The sequence below is a fragment of the Thalia democratica genome, chromosome 6, assembly GCF_965202585.1.
Source record: "Thalia democratica chromosome 6, ktThaDemo2.hap1.1, whole genome shotgun sequence".
Taxonomy (NCBI): domain Eukaryota; kingdom Metazoa; phylum Chordata; class Thaliacea; order Salpida; family Salpidae; genus Thalia; species Thalia democratica.
The window spans coordinates 50,089,965-50,115,066 of NC_139170.1; the positions used below are offsets into that span (position 1 = coordinate 50,089,965).

Genomic DNA, 25,102 nt, shown 5'->3' on the forward strand with positions numbered 1-25,102 from the left:
TTTTTCTTCAGCTAAGCTTAAGATTATTTAAAAAACTAAACCTAGTTAAAAGTATCTGCCAATGTATACCTACCTAAAGTACTAAACCAGAAGAACAAAAGTCTTTGACCAACTAAAAACGTTTATGGAAACTTTGTATAGTTTTGTAAAGTTCAGGTTGTTTAGTTAATGTTCAATAACAAAATTTAAACAAAACAATATACATTAAGTAACTGAAAATCTACTTTTATTGTGTCTTTGAGGCTACAAACTTTTAGGAATTCTAAATTGAAGTCACACTTCGACTTTAAACAGAGATAAGTACCAAAAAGATTAAATCAAGTTTCAAACAAATAAGCAAAACGAATTTTAGTTTGTAACTCTAACTATACTGGATAAACTTATCGTAAAACATGTTGTAAGCATTAAATTTTTACATACGTCACAGAGTATAAACACCAAAAAAAAAAGACAAATATTCGATACGAAAACGGTTACAAAAAATTTGGATCAGATGTTACAGAAAAAGTCACAGTACTGCTGATGTGTTTGATACAGTGAACACGTGTTGAAAGGGCGAAAATGTGTTTATCGGCTTGTTGTGTTGAATTGCATGAAGTATTGGCCGGTTGGCGGGTTTATGTACACTTCCTTGTCCAAAAACTTTTGACTGAAATAAAATTGTATGTTTCACAGCACAAACTAAAAATGCTTTGATAGCGTAAAGTATTTTAAACATACGCCCTGTAAAAAGTGATCAAGTTATTTTCTTTGTAATTGGATTATTTTTGGTTAGTTATACAACATGTACTATAATGAATTACAAGTAGTTACTGGTTAAAAAAAAGGATCAGCCACTGTAAGTTTTAAATAACAATAATAAACGTATGTATTTGAATATGCCTTTTAGAATTAAAACTAAGGCATATGTTTAAAAATAATTTATTTATTTTTTTAATACTAAATTTAAAACTTGTTAATAAGTAAAAGAATAATAATATTCAGAAGAAATCTATTCAGTTTTTTAAAGCTTAACTTTTGTAGCTGGTCCAAGTAACATATTTAAAAGATATGAACAACACTAATCATTAAATCCAAATGTCTACTTTTTGAGCTTTTTGTTTCTGATTGAGGTGCTTGTTACAAATACTTACTGAGCTTTCCTGATTGAGGTACTTGTTACAAATACTTACTGAGCTTTCCTGAATGAGGTACTTGTTACAAATACTTACTGAGCCATCCTGATTGAGGTACTTGTTGCAAATACTTACTGCGCCATCCTGATTGAGGTACTTGTTACAAATACTTACTGCGCTTTCTGCTCCTGATTGAGGTACTTGTTACAAATACTTACTGAGCTTTCCTGATTGAGGTACTTGTTACAAATACTTACTGAGCTTTCCTGATTGAGGTACTTGTTTCAAATACTTACTGAGCCATCCTGATTGAGGTACATGTTACAAATACTTACTGAGCCATCCTGATTGAGGTACTTGTTACAAATACTTACTGAGCTTTCCTGATTGAGGTACTTGTTACAAATACTTACTGCGCTTTCCTGATTGAGGTACTTGTTACAAATACTTACTGAGCTTTCCTGATTGAGGTACTTGTTTCAAATACTTACTGAGCTTTCTGGTTTAGGTATTTGTTACAAATACTTACTGAGCTTTCTGCTCCTGATTGAGGTACTTGTTACAAATACTTACTGAGCTTTCCTGATTAAGGTACTTGTTACAAATACTTACTGAGCTTTCCTGATTGAGGAACTTGTTACAAATACTTACTGAGCCATCCTGATTGAGGTACTTGTTACAAATACTTACTGAGCTTTCCTGATTGAGGTACTTGTTACAAATACTTACTGCGCTTTCCTGATTGAGGTACTTGTTACAAATACTTACTGAGCTTTCCTGATTGAGGTACTTGTTACAAATACTTACTGAGCTTTCCTGATTGAGGTACTTGTTACAAATACTTACTGAGCTTTCCTGATTGAGGTACTTGTTACAAATACTTACTGAGCCATCCTGATTGAGGTACTTGTTACAAATACTTACTGAGCTTTCTGATTGAGGTACTTGTTACAAATACTTACTGAGCCATCCTGATTGAGGTACTTGTTACAAATACTTACTGAGCATCCTGATTGAGGTACTTGTTACAAATACTTACTGAGCCATCCTGATTGAGGTACTTGTTACAAATACTTACTGAGCCATCCTGATTGAGGTACTTGTTACAAATACTTACTGAGCATCCTGATTGAGGTACTTGTTACAAATACTTACTGAGCCATCCTGATTGAGGTACTTGTTACAAATACTTACTGAGCTTTCCTGATTGAGGTACTTGTTACAAATACTTACTGAGCCATCCTGATTGAGGTACTTGTTACAAATACTTACTGAGCTTTCCTGATTGAGGTACTTGTTTCAAATACTTACTGAGCTTTCTGATTGAGCTGCTTGTTACAAATACTTACTGAGCCATCCTGATTGAGGTACTTGTTACAAATACTTACTGAGCTTTCCTGATTGAGGTACTTGTTACAAATACTTACTGAGCTTTCCTGATTGAGGTACTTGTTACAAATACTTACTGAGCTTTCCTGATTGAGGTACTTGTTACAAATACTTACTGCGCTTTCCTGATTGAGGTACTTGTTACAAATACTTACTGAGCTTTCCTGATTGAGGTACTTGTTACAAATACTTACTGAGCTTTCCTGATTGAGGTACTTGTTACAAATACTTACTGAGCTTTCCTGATTGAGGTACTTGTTACAAATACTTACTGAGCCATCCTGATTGAGGTACTTGTTTCAAATACTTTCTGAGCTTTCCTGATTGAGGTACTTGTTACAAATACTTACTGAGCTTTCCTGATTGAGGTACTTGTTACAAATATACTTACTGAGCTTTCCTGATTGAGGTACTTGTTACAAATACTTACTGAGCCATCCTGATTGAGGTACTTGTTACAAATACTTACTGAGCCTTCCTGATTGAGGTACTTGTTACAAATACTAACTGAGCCATCCTGATTGAGGTACTTGTTACAAATACTTACTGAGCTTTCCTGATTGAGGTACTTGTTACAAATACTTACTGAGCTTTCCTGATTGAGGTACTTGTTACAAATATACTTACTGAGCTTTCCTGATTGAGGTACTTGTTACAAATACTTACTGAGCCATCCTGATTGAGGTACTTGTTACAAATACTTACTGAGCTTTCCTGATTGAGGTACTTGTTACAAATACTTACTGAGCTTTCCTGATTGAGGTACTTGTTACAAATATACTTACTGAGCTTTCCTGATTGAGGTACTTGTTACAAATACTTACTGAGCCATCCTGATTGAGGTACTTGTTACAAATACTTACTGAGCTTTCCTGATTGAGGTACTTGTTACAAATACTTACTGAGCCATCCTGATTGAGGTACTTGTTACAAATACTTACTGAGCTTTCCTGATTGAGTCACTTGTTACAAATACTTACTGAGCTTTCCTGATTGAGGTACTTGTTACAAATACTTACTGAGCTTTCCTGATTGAGGTACTTGTTACAAATACTTACTGAGCCATCCTGATTGAGGTACTTGTTACAAATACTTACTGAGCTTTCCTGATTGAGTCACTTGTTACAAATACTTACTGAGCTTTCCTGATTGAGGTACTTGTTACAAATACTTACTGAGCTTTTCTGATTGAGGTGCTTGTTACAAATACTTACTGAGCCATCCTGATTGAGGTACTTGTTACAAATACTTACTGAGCTTTCCTGATTGAGGTGCTTGTTACAAATACTTACTGAGCTTTCCTGATTGAGGTACTTGTTACAAATACTTACTGAGCTTTCCTGATTGAGGTGCTTGTTACAAATACTTACTGAGCTTTCCTGATTGAGGTACTTGTTACAAATACTTACTGAGCTTTCCTGATTGAGGTGCTTGTTACAAATACTTACTGAGCCATCCTGATTGAGGTACTTGTTACAAATACTTACTGAGCCATCCTGATTGAGGTACTTGTTACAAATACTTACTGCGCTTTCCTGATTGAGGTACTTGTTACAAATACTTACTGAGCCATCCTGATTGAGGTGCTTGTTACAAATATACTTACTGAGCCAAACTGATTGAGGTACTTGTTACAAATATACTTACTGAGCTTTCCTGATTGAGGTACTTGTTACAAATACTTACTGAGCCATCCTGATTGAGGTACTTGTTACAAATACTTACTGAGCTTTCTTGATTGAGGTGCTTGTTACAAATACTTACTGAGCTTTCCTGATTTAGGTACTTGTTACAAACACTTACTGAGCTTTCCTGATTGAGGTACTTGTTACAAATACTTACTGAGCTTTCCTGATTGAGGTACTTGTTACAAATACTTACTGAGCTTTCCTGATTGAGGTACTTGTTACAAATACTTACTGAGCCATCCTGATTGAGGTACTTGTTACAAATACTTACTGAGCCATCCTAATTGAGGTACTTGTTACAAATACTTACTGAGCTTTCCTGATTGAGGTACTTGTTACAAATACTTACTGAGCCATCCTGATTGAGGTACTTGTTACAAATACTTACTGAGCTTTCCTGATTGAGGAACTTGTTACAAATACTTACTGAGCTTTCCTAATTGAGGTACTTATTGCAAATACTTACTGAGCTTTCCTGATTGAGATACTTGTTACAAATACTTACTGAGCTTTCTGTTCCTGATTAAGGTACTTGTTACAAATACTTACTAAGCTTTCTGCTCCTGATTGAGGTACTTGTTACAAATACTTACTGCGCTTTCCTGATTGAGGTGCTTGTTACAAATACTTACTGAGCTTTCCTGATTGAGGTGCTTGTTACAAATACTTATTGAGCTTTCCTGATTGAGGTACTTGTTACAAATACTTACTGAGCTTTCCTGATTGAGGTACTTGTTACAAATACTTACTGAGCTTTCTGTTCCTGATTGAGGTACTTGTTACAAATACTTACTAAGCTTTCTGTTCCTGATTAAGGTACATGTTACAAATACTTACTGAGCTTTCCTGATTGAGGTACTTGTTACAAATACTTACTGAGCTTTCTGTTCCTGATTGAGGTACTTGTTACAAATACTTACTGCGCTTTCTGCTCCTGGTTGAGATACTTGTTAAAAATACTTACTGAACCATCCTGATTGAGGTACTTGTTACAAATACTTACTGAGCTTTCCTGATTGAGGTACTTGTTACAAATACTTACTGAGCTTTCCTGATTAAGGTACTTGTTACAAATACTTACTGAGCTTTCCTGATTAAAATACTTGTTACAAATACTTACTGAGCTTTCCTGATTGAGGTACTTGTTACAAATACTTACTGAGCTTTCTGTTCCTGATTGAGGTACTTGTTACAAATACTTACTGAGCTTTCCTGATTGAGATACTTGTTTCAAATACTTTCTGAGCTTTCCTGATCGAGGTACTTGCTACAAATACTTACTGAACCATCCTGATTGAGATACTTGTTTCAAATACTTACTGAGCTTTCCTGATTGAGGTACTTGTTACAAATACTTACTGAGCTTTCCTGATTGAAATACTTGTTTCAAATACTTACTGAGCTTTCCTGATTGAGGTCTTTGTTACAAATACTTACTGAGCTTTCTGTTCCTGATTAAAGTACTTGTTAAAAATACTTACTGAGCTTTCCTGATTTAGGTACTTGTTTCAAATACTTACTGAGCTTTCCTGATTGAGGTACTTGCTACAAATACTTACTGAGCTTTCCTGATTGAGATACTTGTTTCAAATACTTACTGAGCTTTCCTGATTGAGATACTTGTTACAAATACTTACTGAGCTTTCCTGATTGAGGTACTTGTTACAAATACTTACTGAGCTTTCCTGATTAAGGTACTTGTTACAAATACTTACTGCGCTTTCTGCTCCTGATTGAGGTACTTGCTTTCCTGATTGAGATACTTGTTTCAAATACTTTCTGAGCTTTCCTGATTGAGGTACTTGTTACAAATACTTACTGAGCTGTCTGTTCCTGATTGAGGTACTTGTTACAAATACTTTCTGCGCTTTCTGCTCCTGGTTGAGGTACTTGCTTTCCTGATTGAGATACTTGTTTCAAATACTTTCTGAGCTTTCCTGATTGAGGTACTTGTTACAAATACTTACTGAGCTTTCTGTTCCTGATTAAGGTACTTGTTACAAATACTTACTGCGCTTTCTGCTCCTGATTGAGGTACTTGCTTTCCTGATTGAGATACTTGTTTCAAATACTTTCTGAGCTTTCCTGATTGAGGTACTTGTTACAAATACTTACTGAGCTTTCTGTTCCTGATTGAGGTACTTGTTACAAATACTTACTGCGCTTTCTGCTCCTGATTGAGGTACTTGCTTTCCTGATTGAGATACTTGCTACAAATACTTGCTGAACCATCCTGATTGAGATACTTGTTACAAATACTTACTGAGCTTTCTGTTCCTGATTGAGGTACTTGTTACAAATACTTTCTGCGCTTTCTGCTCCTGGTTGAGATACTTGTTAAAAATACTTACTGAACCATCCTGATTGAGGTACTTGTTACAAATACTTACTGAGCTTTCCTGATTGAGATACTTGTTTTAAATACTTTCTGAGCTTTCCTGATCGAGGTACTTGCTACAAATACTTACTGAACCATCCTGATTGAGATACTTGTTTCAAATACTTACTGAGCTTTCCTGATTGAGGTACTTGTTACAAATACTTACTGAGCTTTCCTGATTGAGGTACTTGTTACAAATACTTACTGAGCTTTCCTGATTGAGGTACTTGTTTCAAATACTTACTGAGCTTTCCTGGTTGAGATACTTGCTACAAATACTTACTGAGCCATCCTGATTGAGATACTTGTTACAAATACTTACTAAGCTTTCTGCTCCTGACTGAGGTGCTTGTTACAAATACTTACTAAGCTTTCTGCTCCTGACTGAGGTACTTGTTACAAATACTTACTAAGCTTTCTGCTCCTGACTGAGGTGCTTGTTACAAATACTTACTGAGCTTTCCTGATTGAGATACTTGTTTCAAATACTTACTGAGCTTTCCTGATTGAGATACTTGTTACAAATACTTACTGAGCTTTCCTGATTGAGGTACTTGTTACAAATACTTACTGAGCTTTCCTGATTAAGGTACTTGTTACAAATACTTACTGCGCTTTCTGCTCCTGATTGAGGTACTTGCTTTCCTGATTGAGATACTTGTTTCAAATACTTTCTGAGCTTTCCTGATTGAGGTACTTGCTACAAATACTTGCTGAACCATCCTGATTGAGGTACTTGTTACAAATACTTACTGAGCTTTCTGTTCCTGATTGAGGTACTTGTTACAAATACTTTCTGCGCTTTCTGCTCCTGGTTGAGATACTTGTTAAAAATACTTACTGAACCATCCTGATTGAGGTACTTGTTACAAATACTTACTGAGCTTTCTGATTGAGGTACTTGTTACAAATACTTACTGAGCTTTCCTGATTGAGGTGCTTGTTACAAATACTTACTGAGCTTTCCTGATTGAGGTGCTTGTTACAAATACTTACTGAGCTTTCCTGATTGAGGTGCTTGTTACAAATACTTACTGAGCTTTCCTGATTGAGGTACTTGTTACAAATACTTACTGAGCTTTCCTGATTGAGGTGCTTGTTACAAATACTTACTGAGCTTTCCTGATTGAGGTACTTGTTACAAATACTTACTGAGCTTTCCTGATTGAGGTACTTGTTACAAATACTTACTGAGCTTTCTGTTCCTGATTGAGGTACTTGTTACAAATACTTACTGAGCTTTCCTGATTGAGATACTTGTTTTAAATACTTTCTGAGCTTTCCTGATCGAGGTACTTGCTACAAATACTTACTGAACCATCCTGATTGAGATACTTGTTTCAAATACTTACTGAGCTTTCCTGATTGAGGTACTTGTTACAAATACTTACTGAGCTTTCCTGATTGAGGTACTTGTTACAAACACTTACTGAGCTTTCCTGATTGAGGTACTTGTTATAAACACTTACTGAGCCATCCTTATTGAGGTACTTGTTACAATTACTTACTGAGCTTTCCTGATTGAGGTACTTGTTACAAATACTTACTGAGCCATCCTGATTGAGGTGCTTGTTACAAACACTTACTGAGCATCCTGATTGAGGTACTTGTTACAAATACTTACTGAGCTTTACTGATTGAGGTACTTGTTTCAAACACTTACTGGGCTTTCCTGATTGAGGTACTTGTTACAAATACTTACTGAGCTTTCCTGATTGAGGTACTTGTTACAAACACTTACTGAGCTTTCCTGATTGAGGTGCTTGATACAAACACTTACTGAGCTTTCCTGATTGAGGTACTTGTTACAAATACTTACTGAGCCATCCTGATTGAGGTACTTGTTACAAATACTTACTGAGCATCCTGATTGAGGTACTTGTTACAAATACTTACTGAGCATCCTGATTGAGGTACTTGTTACAAATACTTACTGAGCTTTCCTGATTGAGGTACTTGTTATAAACACTTACTGAGCCATCCTTATTGAGGTACTTGTTACAAATACTTACTGAGCCATCCTGATTGAGGTACTTGTTACAAACACTTACTGAGCTTTCCTGATTGAGGTGCTTGATACAAACACTTACTGAGCTTTCCTGATTGAGGTACTTGTTACAAATACTTACTGAGCCATCCTGATTGAGGTACTTGTTACAAATACTTACTGAGCATCCTGATTGAGGTACTTGTTACAAATACTTACTGAGCTTTCCTGATTGAGGTGCTTGATACAAACACTTACTGAGCTTTCCTGATTGAGGTACTTGTTACAAATACTTACTGAGCCATCCTGATTGAGGTACTTGTTACAAATACTTACTGAGCTTTCCTGATTGAGGTACTTGTTACAAACACTTACTGAGCTTTCCTGATTGAGGTGCTTGATACAAACACTTACTGAGCTTTCCTGATTGAGGTACTTGTTACAAATACTTACTGAGCTTTCCTGATTGAGGTGCTTGATACAAACACTTACTGAGCTTTCCTGATTGAGGTACTTGTTACAAATACTTACTGAGCCATCCTGATTGAGGTACTTGTTACAAATACTTACTGAGCTTTCCTGATTGAGGTACTTGTTACAAATACTTACTGAGCTTTCCTGATTGAGGTACTTGTTACAAATACTTACTGAGCTTTCCTGATTGAGGTGCTTGTTACAAATACTTACTGAGCTTTCCTGATTGAGGTGCTTGTTACAAATACTTACTGAGCTTTCCTGATTGAGGTGCTTGTTACAAATACTTACTGAGCCATCCTGATTGAGGTACTTGTTACAAATACTTACTGAGCTTTCCTGATTGAGGTACTTGTTACAAATACTTACTGAGCCATCCTGATTGAGGTACTTGTTACAAATACTTACTGAGCTTTCCTGATTGAGGTACTTGTTACAAACACTTACTGAGCTTTCCTGATTGAGGTGCTTGATACAAACACTTACTGAGCTTTCCTGATTGAGGTACTTGTTACAAATACTTACTGAGCCATCCTGATTGAGGTACTTGTTACAAATACTTACTGAGCATCCTGATTGAGGTACTTGTTACAAATACTTACTGAGCATCCTGATTGAGGTACTTGTTACAAATACTTACTGAGCTTTCCTGATTGAGGTACTTGTTACAAATACTTACTGAGCCTTCCTGATTGAGGTACTTGTTACAAATACTTACTGAGCCATCCTGATTGAGGTACTTGTTACAAACACTTACTGAGCTTTCCTGATTGAGGTACTTGTTATAAACACTTACTGAGCCATCCTTATTGAGGTACTTGTTACAATTACTTACTGAGCTTTCCTGATTGAGGTACTTGTTACAAATACTTACTGAGCTTTCCTGATTGAGGTACTTGTTACAAATACTTACTGCGCTTTCATGATTGAGTCACTTGTTACAAACACTTACTGAGCATCCTGATTGAGGTACTTGTTACAAATACTTACTGAGCTTTACTGATTGAGGTACTTGTTTCAAACACTTACTGGGCTTTCCTGATTGAGGTACTTGTTACAAATACTTACTGAGCTTTCCTGATTGAGGTACTTGTTACAAACACTTACTGAGCTTTCCTGATTGAGGTGCTTGATACAAACACTTACTGAGCTTTCCTGATTGAGGTACTTGTTACAAATACTTACTAAGCTTTCTGATTGAGGTACTTGTTACAAATACTTACTGAGCATCCTGATTGAGGTACTTGCTACAAATACTTACTGAGCATCCTGATTGAGGTACTTGTTACAAATACTTACTGCGCTTCCTGATTGAGGTACTTGTTACAAATACTTACTGAGCTTTCCTGATTGAGGTACTTGCTACAAATACTTACTGAGCTTTCCTGATTGAGGTACTTGTTACAAATACTTACTGAGCATCCTAATTGAGGTACTTGCTACAAATACTTACTGAGCTTTCCTGATTGAGGTACTTGTTACAAATACTTACTAAGCTTTCTGATTGAGGTACTTGTTACAAATACTTACTGAGCTTTCCTGATTGAGGTACTTGTTTCAAATACTTACTGAGCCATCCTGATTGAGGTACTTGTTACAAATACTTACTGAGCTTTCCTGATTAAGGTACTTGTTACAAATACTTACTGAGCTTCCTGATTGAGGTACTTGTTACAAATACTTACTGAGCCATCCTGATTGAGGTACTTGTTACAAATACTTACTGAGCTTTCCTGATTGAGGTACTTGTTACAAATACTTACTAAGCTTTCTGATTGAGGTACTTGTTACAAATACTTACTGAGCTTTCTGATTGAGGTACTTGTTACAAATACTTACTGAGCTTTCCTGATTGAGGTGCTTGTTACAAATACTTACTGAGCTTTCCTGATTGAGGTACTTGTTACAAATACTTACTGAGCTTTCCTGATTGAGGTACTTGTTACAAATACTTACTAAGCTTTCTGATTGAGGTACTTGTTACAAATACTTACTGAGCTTTCTGATTGAGGTACTTGTTACAAATACTTACTGAGCTTTCCTGATTGAGGTGCTTGTTACAAATACTTACTGAGCTTTCCTGATTGAGGTACTTGTTACAAATACTTACTGAGCTTTCCTGATTGAGGTACTTGTTACAAATACTTACTGAGCCATCCTGATTGAGGTACTTGTTACAAATACTTACTAGCTTTCCTGATTGAGGTACTTGTTACAAATACTTACTGCGCTTTCCTGATTGAGGTACTTGTTACAAATACTTACTGAGCCATCCTGATTGAGGTGCTTGTTACAAATATACTTACTGAGCCAAACTGATTGAGGTACTTGTTACAAATATACTTACTGAGCTTTCCTGATTGAGGTGCTTGTTACAAATACTTACTGAGCTTTCCTGATTGAGGTACTTGTTACAAATACTTACTGAGCTTTCCTGATTGAGGTGCTTGTTACAAATACTTACTGAGCTTTCCTGATTGAGGTACTTGTTACAAATACTTACTGAGCTTTCCTGATTGAGGTGCTTGTTACAAATACTTACTGAGCCATCCTGATTGAGGTACTTGTTACAAATACTTACTGAGCCATCCTGATTGAGGTACTTGTTACAAATACTTACTGCGCTTTCCTGATTGAGGTACTTGTTACAAATACTTACTGAGCCATCCTGATTGAGGTGCTTGTTACAAATATACTTACTGAGCCAAACTGATTGAGGTACTTGTTACAAATATACTTACTGAGCTTTCCTGATTGAGGTACTTGTTACAAATACTTACTGAGCCATCCTGATTGAGGTACTTGTTACAAATACTTACTGAGCTTTCCTGATTGAGGTACTTGTTACAAATACTTACTAAGCTTTCTGATTGAGGTACTTGTTACAAATACTTACTGAGCTTTCTGATTGAGGTACTTGTTACAAATACTTACTGAGCTTTCCTGATTGAGGTGCTTGTTACAAATACTTACTGAGCTTTCCTGATTGAGGTACTTGTTACAAATACTTACTGAGCTTTCCTGATTGAGGTACTTGTTACAAATACTTACTGAGCCATCCTGATTGAGGTACTTGTTACAAATACTTACTAGCTTTCCTGATTGAGGTACTTGTTACAAATACTTACTGCGCTTTCCTGATTGAGGTACTTGTTACAAATACTTACTGAGCCATCCTGATTGAGGTGCTTGTTACAAATATACTTACTGAGCCAAACTGATTGAGGTACTTGTTACAAATATACTTACTGAGCTTTCCTGATTGAGGTGCTTGTTACAAATACTTACTGAGCTTTCCTGATTGAGGTACTTGTTACAAATACTTACTGAGCTTTCCTGATTGAGGTGCTTGTTACAAATACTTACTGAGCTTTCCTGATTGAGGTACTTGTTACAAATACTTACTGAGCTTTCCTGATTGAGGTGCTTGTTACAAATACTTACTGAGCCATCCTGATTGAGGTACTTGTTACAAATACTTACTGAGCCATCCTGATTGAGGTACTTGTTACAAATACTTACTGCGCTTTCCTGATTGAGGTACTTGTTACAAATACTTACTGAGCCATCCTGATTGAGGTGCTTGTTACAAATATACTTACTGAGCCAAACTGATTGAGGTACTTGTTACAAATATACTTACTGAGCTTTCCTGATTGAGGTACTTGTTACAAATACTTACTGAGCCATCCTGATTGAGGTACTTGTTACAAATACTTACTGAGCTTTCTTGATTGAGGTGCTTGTTACAAATACTTACTGAGCTTTCTGATTGAGGTACTTGCTACAAATACTTACTGAGCTTTCCTGATTGAGGTACTTGTTACAAATACTTACTGAGCTTTCTGGTTGAGGTACTTGTTACAAATACTTACTGAGCCATCCTGATTGAGGTACTTGTTACAAATACTTACTGAGCTTTCTGGTTTAGGTACTTGTTACAAATACTTACTGAGCTTTCTGATTGAGGTACTTGTTACAAATACTTACTGAGCTTTCTGATTGAGGTACTTGTTACAAATACTTACTGAGCTTTCCTGATTGAGGTACTTGTTACAAATACTTACTGAGCTTTCCTGATTGAGGTGCTTGTTACAAATACTTACTGAGCTTTCCTGATTGAGGTACTTGCTACAAATACTTACTGAGCTTTCTGGTTGAGGTACGTGTTTCAAATACTTACTGAGCCATCCTGATTGAGGTACTTGTTACAAATACTTACTGAGCCATCCTGATTAACGTACTTGTTACAAATACTTACTGCGCTTTCTGCTCCTGATTGAGGTACTTGTTATAAATACTTACTGCGCTTTCTGCTCCTGATTTAGGTACTTGTTCGCGTCGTCTTGCTCTTTCCTCAACTGCCTCCTCAGCCTCTCCTGACGCTGCTCCATCAGCGTTCCCGCTTTCGTCTCGATCATGCGCTGGCGATCCCACTCCAGGCTCATCTGCGACTCTTCCTGCTTCGATCTCTGTTGTCAAGTTGAAAATGTGAAACAAAATGAGTACAAACAATTAGTTGAGTAGTGAAGTGCATACAAAATCTTGTCATACTCATTGATGATGTTTCGTTATTTTTATCAGAATATAAATTGGCAAGATATAAGAAATTCAATGGATAGACTTCCAAATGTACAACTCTTATTTGTTTTAGAATTATATTTTCATAGAAAATTCCTAAGTTATAAACTTACTTCATAATTAGTATTGTTTTTTTAAAGGTTGTATAAATAAAGGACAATAGGTAAATTGATTTTATTTACCTTGATTACATTTATAAATGCATTAAAAGATACTTCCAAACATATTTTGAAACAGTCGCTTTATTTTGGATCTTTTAATTTTACTAAAGCTTAAATAGCAAAAACTATTGAACTCTAGCCTAGCAAAACAACTGTAGTATGGAAAAAACACCTGGAAATAATTTATATTTAAAAACATAATTAAACTGACAATTTTGTCCTGACGCTGTGCTTCCTGAGTTTTTCTGATTTCTTCCAATTGGGCATCCGACATTCCCTTCCACCTATCTGTTATCACTCTGAAAAAATATTTAATGAGGTATCACTTTGAAAAAAAAACAATGTTATTAATTTTATTACTCCAGATACAAAGATGATATTATAATTCTGAGAAAAAAAAAATAGCTTTACAATGTCTCTATTACTGCATGAAAGCTGTAATTACTCTGAACTCTGAAAAAATATTTAATGACATATTACTCTGAAAAAATATTTAATGAGTTATTACTTCGGAAAAACATATTGACTATCTATTACTTTGATAATAATCATAACTTTGAAAAAATTTCAGCTTTAAAAAATCTCTCTTACTCAGAGTTGCCACTCTTCGAGTCAAAAAATCTTTCCTTGGTGAACAGAAACTTCACTGAGTAAACTTAAACTTCCCTGAGTTTCCCTTTTTTTTTTTCAAATCTATAAAAATGTTATTATATATTAAAAAATTACAAAGAAAATCCTAAGAATATTGAAGAACTACCCGTAAGGCTGAAAAGTTTCTGATTAAGCAGAAAAATATTAACCAAATTAACTTTTTAGAACAAAGTATTGAAACTGGATTAACTAAATCTCATTCTAGATCAAGGAAAAATTTTCCCTGAGGTTTTTAAAAAAATCTTAAAGTTTTCCTAAAGTTTTTAGAAAAAACCAAAACTGCCCTGAGTTTCCCTGAGTTAAAAAAAGAATCAAAATTCCCTGAGTTTCCCTGAGATTTTTAATAACCTAAAAATTCTCTGAGTTCCCTGAGTGTGTAGCAACCCTGATTACTGCATAAAACTTGCTATTGATCAAAGTAAAAAAAATATTTATATCAAATTATAATTAAATACTTTCAAAATTTCCAGACACAAATCAAAATTTTTAAATTACGTCGTTTTTGTTAGTTTAATATACACGATTACTTTTAATTTCATTAAAAGTTGGATAAGTTTCGAGGGTTACAACAAATAAATTTGCAAGGGATAATACAAAGCTACAAAACTAATCAATTAAACAAATCAAAATTTATTAACTTAAAAATGGAATAAACTAATAAAAAATGGAATAGAATTTAAAAAACTTTTAATTAATATATTTCATAATAAAGTAAAAACAAATAAAAATTAAATTAATAATAAAAATTAAATACAACACTCACCGATGCTTTCCGAGGGCGCTGATGGCTGTTTGCGGGTTTTCAGTAAGGAAATCTCCGAAAGCCTGGTTGGATATCTCCGTGTAATTGTCCATTTCTTCCTGCTCTTTCTGCTTCGCGTCTTGCATGCTCTTCTCTTGCGCCTTGGTAGAAAAAAATTAAAAATATTTAAAAAAATAAATTTTGTCTATTAAAGCTTTAGATTATCTTTCATTAAAGTTTAAAATAACGTTGCTGACTTGCTTTTGTGAAAATAAAACTACTCATATGCGTTTTTTATATATAAAAATATAACAGAAAAAATGCAAATAATTTTAGTCTAGATAGAAGTCTAGATATAAGAAAATTAAAATTCAGTTTTAAATAGTTCGTGATATCAATATTTATACTAGAACAGTTTAGCTTCAATAGAAGTTAAGTTTAATTTACTTCAAACACAGAGTTGCAACTCGTTTAGTCAAAAAATTATCTTATAGACGTTATTAAGCTACCCTGAGTCTCTTGAGTTTATTTAAATCCTTTAAAACCTGTTAGAAAATGTAAACATTTAAAGTTAATTTTAAGCTATTCAAGTACATTCATGTTCGTACTAGAATAACTTTCATATTTTTCTTTTAACTTATTCTTCGCTAAATATCTAAATTGTTTAATTCAATTTATTGAAGCTTAGAAACAAAGAACACTTTGTAGAAAGATTTTATTTACAAACTAGTTGACTCCTAGATTGTTACCAAGTATAGTATTAATTTTACTAACAAAACACGTTTTTGTAAAAATTGTAATATTTTAAAGATTACGATAAGTATCATAAGATATTAAGATACAATGCTAGTACAAGCAACTCAAACCTGTTTCAAATTGAAGTTCTTCTCCGATATCGCGATGTTTCTTCTGGTGGCCCTCTCTGCGGCTTCAAGCTCCAAAGACCTCATGTCTTGCTCCACACGCTTCAAATCGTACAATCGGTCTGAAGTATTTTTTTAAATAATAGTACAATTAAAACAATACGTTTTTAAAATGATGCAGATTATGTTTTATTAAAAAGTTAAACACAAATTATTTTTATAAGACTATTAAAGTTAGAATAAAAGAATACAACTCCAGTAATTTAAATAAATTAAATGATAATAAAAAAACTTGACTTTTTTTCAGCAAACATCAAAAAACTTATAAAATACTTGTTTTATTTTAATTATTACTTGGTAAATTTAAAATACAATAAACACATGTTGACTTTTAATCACAAGATAAACAAAAACAAGAACTTATTAAATAAAAAAGTTAACTGAAACTAAATCATTATATAGTTAAACGCATTTAAATATACACATACAGAGCAAAAGAAAACGTTACAATTATACTGTTTAATTGCCTTTAAAACTTTGTAAATTATGCATAAGCTTAACTAATAAAATTTTTCACTAATTTTCATAGCTTTATACAACAACTTGAATTAACTTTTTAAATTGTATCAAATAACAAGTCATAGCTATAATTATGTATACAAGTATATTATACATCAATAAAAAATGTATTTTAGCAATTATTATACTAGATACATGTCATAATGGATCTTTCATTTTATACAGTTCATTGCTCAAAATTAAGTTTTATAACTACTACAAACACAAAAATACAGTATGAATTACAAAAAATTAAAAAAGCCATATTAAAAGAAAAAAATTAAAAAACAAAAAAGTATACTAGAAGGTCTAAACATAATACTATGATTGTAAAATTAAACTAAAAGTGAAAATATTAAAAGATAAAATGTATAATTACAAAAAAAGTACATACTTGTAATACACATCTAACTATTAAGCTTAGGTTGGTAAAAAAAAAAACTATTCATTGAAAGAGTAAACTCATAATAACTCAGAATGGTCGTAGTTTGTATTGTGAGGAATTAAACGTTTAAAGAGATAGTAAAAAGAGTATACAGAATAGTTTATTATGTTTTTAATGTTATGGAGTATTTATGTTTAAAGGCTATTTTTTGTTACATTGAACAGAAATTATCTAGTATACTACTTTTCATTGAAATATTTATTATGAAATACGATTTGTATTGTTAAATTTCTGTCCAATCAATCTAGTTGCTTAAATATTTTTAAAAAGAGCATCTTTGAAGTTTTCATATTTTGTAAGATATTTAACCTATATCAGAGAAAATGTTAAATTTTTTTTTAATAAAAACTTTCGTGTTTAAGTTTACTCAAAACTTATATTCAAGCTTAAAATTTAATAAATAACTAACAAAAAATGTCTGTAATTTAATTTATTTTTTCAAATTAATACCTGTAAAGTTAAAACAAATAAGTATAAGCATTCCTTTTTTTAATAAGCTTTTACATTCCACAATTTTATTAAAACTAAATTTTCATAGGAGCAAATTTGCAAAACTATACAACTGCATACAAACTTAATCACAAAAATAAAAACCACCAAATCAATCAGACAATTGAAGCAATTAGTACAAGTTGAAAGTCATTCAAACTACAACAAGTGCACTCAATTAAAATTTCGTTTACTTCAAATACTTGTCTGATTGATTGATACTTAATCAAGTACGTTAACCAAAATGTTTAGAAATTAATTAAAGTTAAACATAAATACTTGTATAGCTAATTGTAAATCAAATATTATTTCCGCATAAATTTATCCTTTCGAAATCTTCGAATTCTCAACTATGAACTTATAAAAGTTTATTCTAAGCCTTAAAAACTAAGAACTAAAGTCATTAGCTTCATACAACTTTGCACTCATCTACTCAGATGTACGAAAAATTTCTGCAACAAATAAAACCATATCTTGAAGTTACAAGTCTTGGTAATTTAAAGCACACTTGTACTAAACATTTTCCTGAAATCAAATTGTACAGGATCTTATATTTATTAAAATCCAATTAGTAGTGAACTATTTTTATCGAAAGCGCTATTTTTAATACACCAAGTTTTACAAAGTGTTCGGTAGAAAAAAACATGTCAGAATATACTTATCTGAAGCTATAAAGCAAAAATTTAATACAAAAAACTAAAATTAGGAATAATTAATATAATTTTTAAATAAGAGACGAGGAAGCTTTTTAGAATATTAATCAATTGTAGAAAGAGGATACAGATTCATAGTAAAATAGTCTTATTTTTAGTGCTTAAATTTTGCTACTTTCACAAAAAAAATATGTAACTCTTTAACTTTAATCGCTTATATCTTTAAAGCTTTCTTTTACAATTATAATTAGAGGTATAAGCGATCAAAATTTGAGAGTCACATCGTTTTTTTTTTGTGAAAGTAGCAGAGTTAAAGCTCAGAAAATAAGACAGTTTTACTAAAACTTAATGATTTGCCCGCATAATGGCAGGTTAAAACTTTAGATGTTTAGGCAAGGAAGAAAAAAAAATTAAAAATAAGCTTTTTTTGATTGAAAGTAAACTTTGATGCTTATGTTAACTTTTTTCATAAAATATTTGCTCCTAAATATATGTTAACTAAATTATTAAAAAATCATAGCATGTGAAGTAACTTTTTTTTAATATGGCCCACAAGGTTCTTTTTAAGTAAAAATTTTAATTTTTCGTACAAATCTGCAATCCTTGCTGAAAATATAAACACTTTACTACCGAAATCATTACATAACTTGTTAAAAGTCGTCTTGGCTAAAGTAGAAACAATATGTAATTTATGCAATGTACAATGATCATAAACTCATTATATTCTTAAACACTTAGCTACTTCAGACATTTTTTAAATTGAGAAATGATTCCAAAATATGAAAAAAGTTATAAAACGTTTAAAACAATTAATTTAAAATAAAAGATTGTTAGAAGGTTGGAAAAATTTTATGATGAGTATGTCAAAAGCAAATATACATATATACATAAATATATAAATATATTTTTTCTTGTAAGTTATTCTGATCAAAAGTGTTACAACAGCTATGGCCATAGATAATTTTTATTGTTTTTACAAGTTGATCTTACTTTGTATAATTTTTACGTAGCTAGCCATATACTTTACAGCTCAAGAAATCAAAGAAATTTTTAAGAGATATGCAGTGAGTTTAGTAAGTTACCAGTGGAAAGTGCAAACAAAAAGGTAAACAATTTTATTCTTTTTATTTTTTATTTATTTTTAATTTGAAAATTTAAACAGTTAATTTGTTTTTATACAAAATAGTAGTACTTCTACTACACTAATGCAGAAATTTTGAACATACTATAAGACTTTTTTATTGAGGATGTTTTTGGGATTTTTCGCGAAAACACTAACTCTTAAATTAACTCTTCGAAAGCTCAAAAGTTTGAAATTGGTAATGGTGTGAATAATATTTAAAAATTGTTTACTTTACAAATCAAAACTTTAAAAAATTAAGCAGATTTTTAGAGTATTTTGAAATTTCTAATAAAATTAACAATTAAAGTCAAGGCCCATATATTTGTCCAAAAAAATATTCTTTAAGTTACATCTTTAAAGTTAAATAAAATTGGGATTAATTTTGTAAGCTTTTTACAGTTCAAACTTTATGCTTTCATATAAAAGCCAATATTAGTTTTATAAAAAAATGTCCTGACCCCCATATTAAATAAAACATAAAAGATAAAACATGTATATTTATATACAAATAAAGGTTTTATACATATTAAACATACATCTTTATGAATATAAACCAGGGCTTCCAAAACATATAATCGTTCCCATGGCAGTATTTGTAAAAACAATGCCCCTTTAATTGTCAATTACCCATTAACTTGTTTTCCCCCTGATAGCCAAAAACCCGGATATAAGTGACAACATTCATCCAACCATTCCTTCTGATTCTTAATGGCGTTCTATTTCTCTTTCAACAATGTACAGATACATGAACATAAAACTAAAGTATATACTTTCACACAAACAAAACAACTAAGTTATACATATTTAAAAAAACATAAAACAATATAAACAAATATACAAACTAAATTATATATGTATATTCCTCTAGATAAATATATCAACTAAATGTATACATATTTAAATAAATATACAAACAATCATCCAACCCGCTTCCTTCTGCTGCTGGATGGCGTTCTGTTTTTCCTTCAGCTGCTGCATCGCCCACTCCCTCCTCTGCTCCTGCTGCATCTTCTCGCGCCTCTTGGAAGACAGATCCTCTCCCTGAAACTTCTGCATGGAAGACAAGGTGCATCGCGGGTCGTCGTCCGATATCCTGCGAGATATTGGCGCGTATAAAAGCAGGAAAGCAAGTTTATTTAAAATTTTTAAATTGATTCATCTTAAATGGTGAATTTTAAAGATTAATTTATGTGTTCATACTAATAATTTATTAAATATTGGCATGTTAAAACTATTTTTATGAAATAATTTAAAACAGCAAACATACTTACTGGCGTATTTTAATTTAGGGGGTATTTTTTTATAAAAATTTATGAGTCATATATCTATTTCTAAACAGCCCTTTTGATAGAAATTACAATAAATTTTCCCTGTAACTAAACAAGTTTTAGTGGTTAGTATGTGTGAGAGAAAAAAGAACCAAAAATTATGTTTAAAAATAAATAAGCAGTCAACTTTTTAAAAAGTTAACTATGCAAACCAAAACGTTGAAACAAAAATATGTTGCTCAAATTTGAAATAAAAAGAAGCGTTGACAAAATGTCACCTGGCGGGCTGATCCTTCTTCTTGGAGTTGGGATCGTACAGGTCGTACTCCCTCCTCGTTTCAGGCTGCTGGTACCTGACCCTGAAGTCGTTGACGCACTTGTTCAGCTCCCTCACGTCCTTCGCCTCCCTCTGTTCCAGCAGCACCGCTATGTTGTCGTTTCTCACCATGTCCCTCACTGTTCGGTTGAAAATAGTTGAGTGAAATGTTATCAGTAATTTTTTATACTATTTATCGTAAAAGTACACGCATTTAAATGTCTTTCACTGTTAAATAATGAAAAAGTTTTTTTTGTTTATCTTTTATAAAAAAAAAAGTTATTTTTTAAATTCCTTGCAACAGATTTTTTTAAATATTGAAAGTAACATTTACTAAAAGTTTGAGGTAGTTATCTTCAAAAACGTAGCAGAAAAATTTTTTTTAGTGAAATAGTCTATTTTAGCCGCTTTAGCTTGCCCCTCCTATAAGGAGCCTATAATTGTCTTCAACTTTGACCGGCTATGTCTCAAACCGACAAATGTTTGACTTTGACCGGCTATAATATTTTAAATTTTCAAAATCTGCAAAAAGGATCTTGTAGCTTTAAAAACTATATAAACTAAGATAAAATTGTGAAAAAAAGTGTTTTACTCCCACCTCTATGCCCTTAACTTTTCCCTTCCATAAGTATATTACTGACCTCTCAACTTTGTATTTTTATATCCAAAAATTTTTTTTGCTTATAAAAAGCAACTGTTAGATAATTTAAAGGCCTTTAAAATAAGATAAACATGTAAAAAATGTCTCAATCTCCATATGGTTTTATTGAAAATTATTTATTTTTATCACAGCTTAGTATCTTTAGTAAACTAAATTTCAACGTCAGTTAGAGAATAGGGGGGTCCACCTTAATTTTTACAAGTTGATCTTATTTTATAGAGTTTTATCTGAGCTATCAGAAATTTTTAACCGCTTGAAAAAACTCAAAGTAATTTTTGAGATATGAGTGATCAAAATCGGTGACCTTAATAAGTTCCTAACGGAAGGCACAAACTAAAAACTTGAAAAAAGACCATTTCACTAAAAATCTATCTCCTCCTTCATTTTTCGAGCAATCTTCTTCAAATTTTCACAGAATTTATTAAATTTAAAAAAGATTAAATGCAGGAACTTTTTTAATTTTAAAAAATAAGTTTTTTATTAAAAAAAAAAACAACTTCTATTCTGTTTTTATAATCTAAAATTTTTATTTTTTAAATTTATAAAATTCCAACATTCAATTATAAAAGGATCATTTCCTGAAAGTTTCGAGTCTCTAGCTCAAAAAATGAAGGAAAAAATCTTACAGTAATTTTTCTTAAATGTGTGAAAGAGTTTTCAAATTTTGTGTGAACAAAGCTGAAAAAAAAGACTTTAAGTAAACTTTTAACAGTATGTAAATTAACTTCTATAGAAATTAACATACAATATTTTTTTATTCAGCCTTGCAAAAAAGGGCATAGGGAAGTAGGCTTTTTTTTACATGTTTATCTTATTTTAAAGATCTTTTATTTAGTTAGTATTTGATTTTTACTGTTTTTTTTTTAATGCAAATTAGTGTTTGATATATGAACATACAAAGTCAGAAAGCTCAATAGGTTCCTCAAATAAGGACCAAAGTAAAAAGGCAAGAAAAGACTATTTCATTTAAAACCTATCTTCTTTTACAGTTTTTAAGCAATCTTTCCGAAACTTTTTCTATTTAATCTTAACTAAATAATAAACACTTCTATTGTAGGAACATTTTTACTTTAAGTAAAAAAAGTTCAAAAATATAAAATCTTTAATTGATTTTTTTTTGTCATGAAATTTTTAAACTGTATGCATGTTCAAATTATTAGAAAAGATTTTTTTCTATTAATGCAAGGAACATTTCCTAAAAATCTAAGGTTAATTTACCAAAAAATGAAGAAGATAGATTTTTAATAAACTTTTCAAAAATTCAAGAAAATTGGCAATTAAAAATTATTCCTCCATACATTTTTACTAGAAACTTTTTGCACAACTGATGATTTTTCTGATGTTAAAAAATATTTCGTGATTCTGTGATTAGTATTTTATATTATATAATTAGAGCTTTCATATAAGGTCTTATGTTAACTTTTATATAAAAAAAAGTTGGAACATCCCTATGTCCTTAAAAATTGTGCTTTTCTGTAATTTTAATTTCTTCTTAATTTAAAAAGTTGTATCCATTCGATGAAGATAATGTAAAAAAACATATACCTTTTGTACAAAACAACTAAGTTTTGCTTGTATAATATAAATATAAAATATAATAAACCATTTAAAATTATGGAACATGTACAAAAACAGGTTGATATGTACAAAAAAGATTTATACTTCTTTTTACAACATATGCTTAAAAACCATGATACTCAACTAGAGGTATGAACGAAACTTGCTGGAAGTCATTTGAAATTTTACAAAGAAATTATCAATTTAAAATACCCTTACTGCTTTTTTAAACATGTAAACAACAAAGTAAATAAACACATTTTCTTTTACTTATTAAAACTTTCATTAAAACGAATTAATGCTTGTTATTTTCAAACTTAAATGAACAACTATTTAAAGTATAAACTTTAAAGTAACTATTATTCATATATATTTACTATTACAATATTGTTTTACTATTAAACAGTTCAAATAATTGCTTGTAAAGAAAATATTTCAGTATAATCTATTTATAAAATATTTAAAACAACAAAAACAAAACTAACTATAAGCATCATTTCTTGCCTTTTCAGTTTCTCGCATAACTTTATTGTCATTTATTTGCTGGTCAATTCCTTGCTTATCAATCTGAAAGTTATTGAAAAATATTGGTATAAGAATTTGCTATCCAAATCAAAATTTATTTTTACCTAAAAATCAATTTAGTTTTTATATAAGATCTAGAATTAACATAAAACAGTTTCAAGTATAAAGGGCATAGAGAGTTAGAAGCAAGCACTTTTTAGATGTTGACCTTATTTTTAAGATCTTTAATTTGGCTAACACTTGATTTTTACCGTTTCTTATAATGAAAACTAGTTTTGAGATATGACGGACAAAGTCAATTAGTCCGTTGGGTTCTTTATGGAAGGACCAAAGTAAAAAGGACAAAAAATAATATTTATTTAAAATTTATGTTCTGTTCTTCTACAGCTTTTAAACAACATTTCTCAAACTTTCTCAGTTCAGCCTTACTTAATAATAAACAATCATATTGTGAAAGTTAAAAAAAAAATAAGTTATTACTATACAAAATTTTTTTTTTACAATGCAATAAACTTTTTCTAAAATCTTGAGGTCAATAGCTTGAAAAATAAAGGAGAAGATAGGTTGTTGGTGATTTTCTTAATTTCCAAGAAATTTAGTAATGAAATATTCATTTTATTATTATTTATCGATTTTATATCATATTATTCTTACAAAACTAATAAAATATCTAAACTTACAAAACTAATAAAATACGCAACTTTTTCAACCACCGTGTGGCGCACGTGAGCAACTATTCACCCGACTACGAGTTCGACGTTCGAAACATGGTCCGTTTCGTCAACGGGGAGAGCAGAATGAAGTCCATGGTGCCTGAGGTGCAGCGGGTGAGCAGGAAGGTCGCTGCAGGTAACAACTGCAAAATTTGCTTGAGTGAAGCAGAACGAGAGTTGAACTTGCTGAACAACAAATACGACTTTGAAAACATTAAGTTGAATTAAAACAATAACTTTCAAAGTTTTTTTTATTTAATTAATAACTAAACTTCATCAATGATAAACAAAGTAAGTATTTAGATTTTTGCAATAAGAACTTATCATGCGCCAAGGTGGCCAAGTGCGCCAAGTCGCCAAGTCGCATTGTCTATTGATTTTATGTTGCTATAGAAATTCATTAGAACTCATAAGAAATCAATGCGTTTCGACACTGTTTCGAGGTCGTATGTTCATCGTTTTCATAAACGCCTCTTGTTTTCTTATCGAAGTAGCTATGCCGAAGCTAGTATATATACGCGTCAGTTCGGTTGGAAGTGTGAATTTGTGTGCAAAAAGTCCAGAGAAAGAGAGCTCATATATTCGAAAAGAAGAGAATTATGCAAATTTTCGGACACAATTTTTTAATGAATTTGAGTCTACACCTGAAAGAGTTAGTGAAATCGACTGCGCAGAAACGAGTTTCACCGAAGGGAGTTTCTTCGACAAAGCGGCGTCCGGATTGGTTGAAATAGAGCGGGAGTGGGGTAGGCGACGGGCGTTC

The 25,102-nt window shown here is 31.8% G+C and overlaps 1 protein-coding gene across 1 annotated transcript; it reads right to left on the reverse strand.

Moving 5' to 3' along the window:
• Positions 1 to 426: 426 nt before the first annotated feature.
• LOC145839212 (RIB43A-like with coiled-coils protein 2) lies at positions 427 to 24,073 on the reverse strand. The gene is made up of 9 exons (XM_082946818.1): positions 24,068 to 24,073; positions 23,587 to 23,668; positions 20,846 to 21,023; positions 20,226 to 20,392; positions 16,035 to 16,153; positions 15,190 to 15,329; positions 13,987 to 14,074; positions 13,339 to 13,505; positions 427 to 649 (listed from the first exon to the last, which is right to left on the reverse strand). The coding sequence occupies exons 1-9, from the start codon at positions 24,071 to 24,073 to the stop codon at positions 568 to 570; spliced, it is 1,029 nt and encodes a 342-aa protein (XP_082802944.1). The 3' UTR covers positions 427 to 567.
• Positions 24,074 to 25,102: the final 1,029 nt, after the last annotated feature.

Bases quoted from the DNA above. Each gene is read 5' to 3' on its own strand.
- LOC145839212 (XM_082946818.1), bottom strand. The intron at 20,393-20,845 runs GTGACATTTTGT...AATATCTCGCAG, and splicing joins AAGAAGGATCAGCCCGCCAG to GATATCGGACGACGACCCGC. The intron at 13,506-13,986 runs GTCAGTTTAATT...ACTTGACAACAG, and splicing joins CACAGCGTCAGGACAAAATT to AGATCGAAGCAGGAAGAGTC.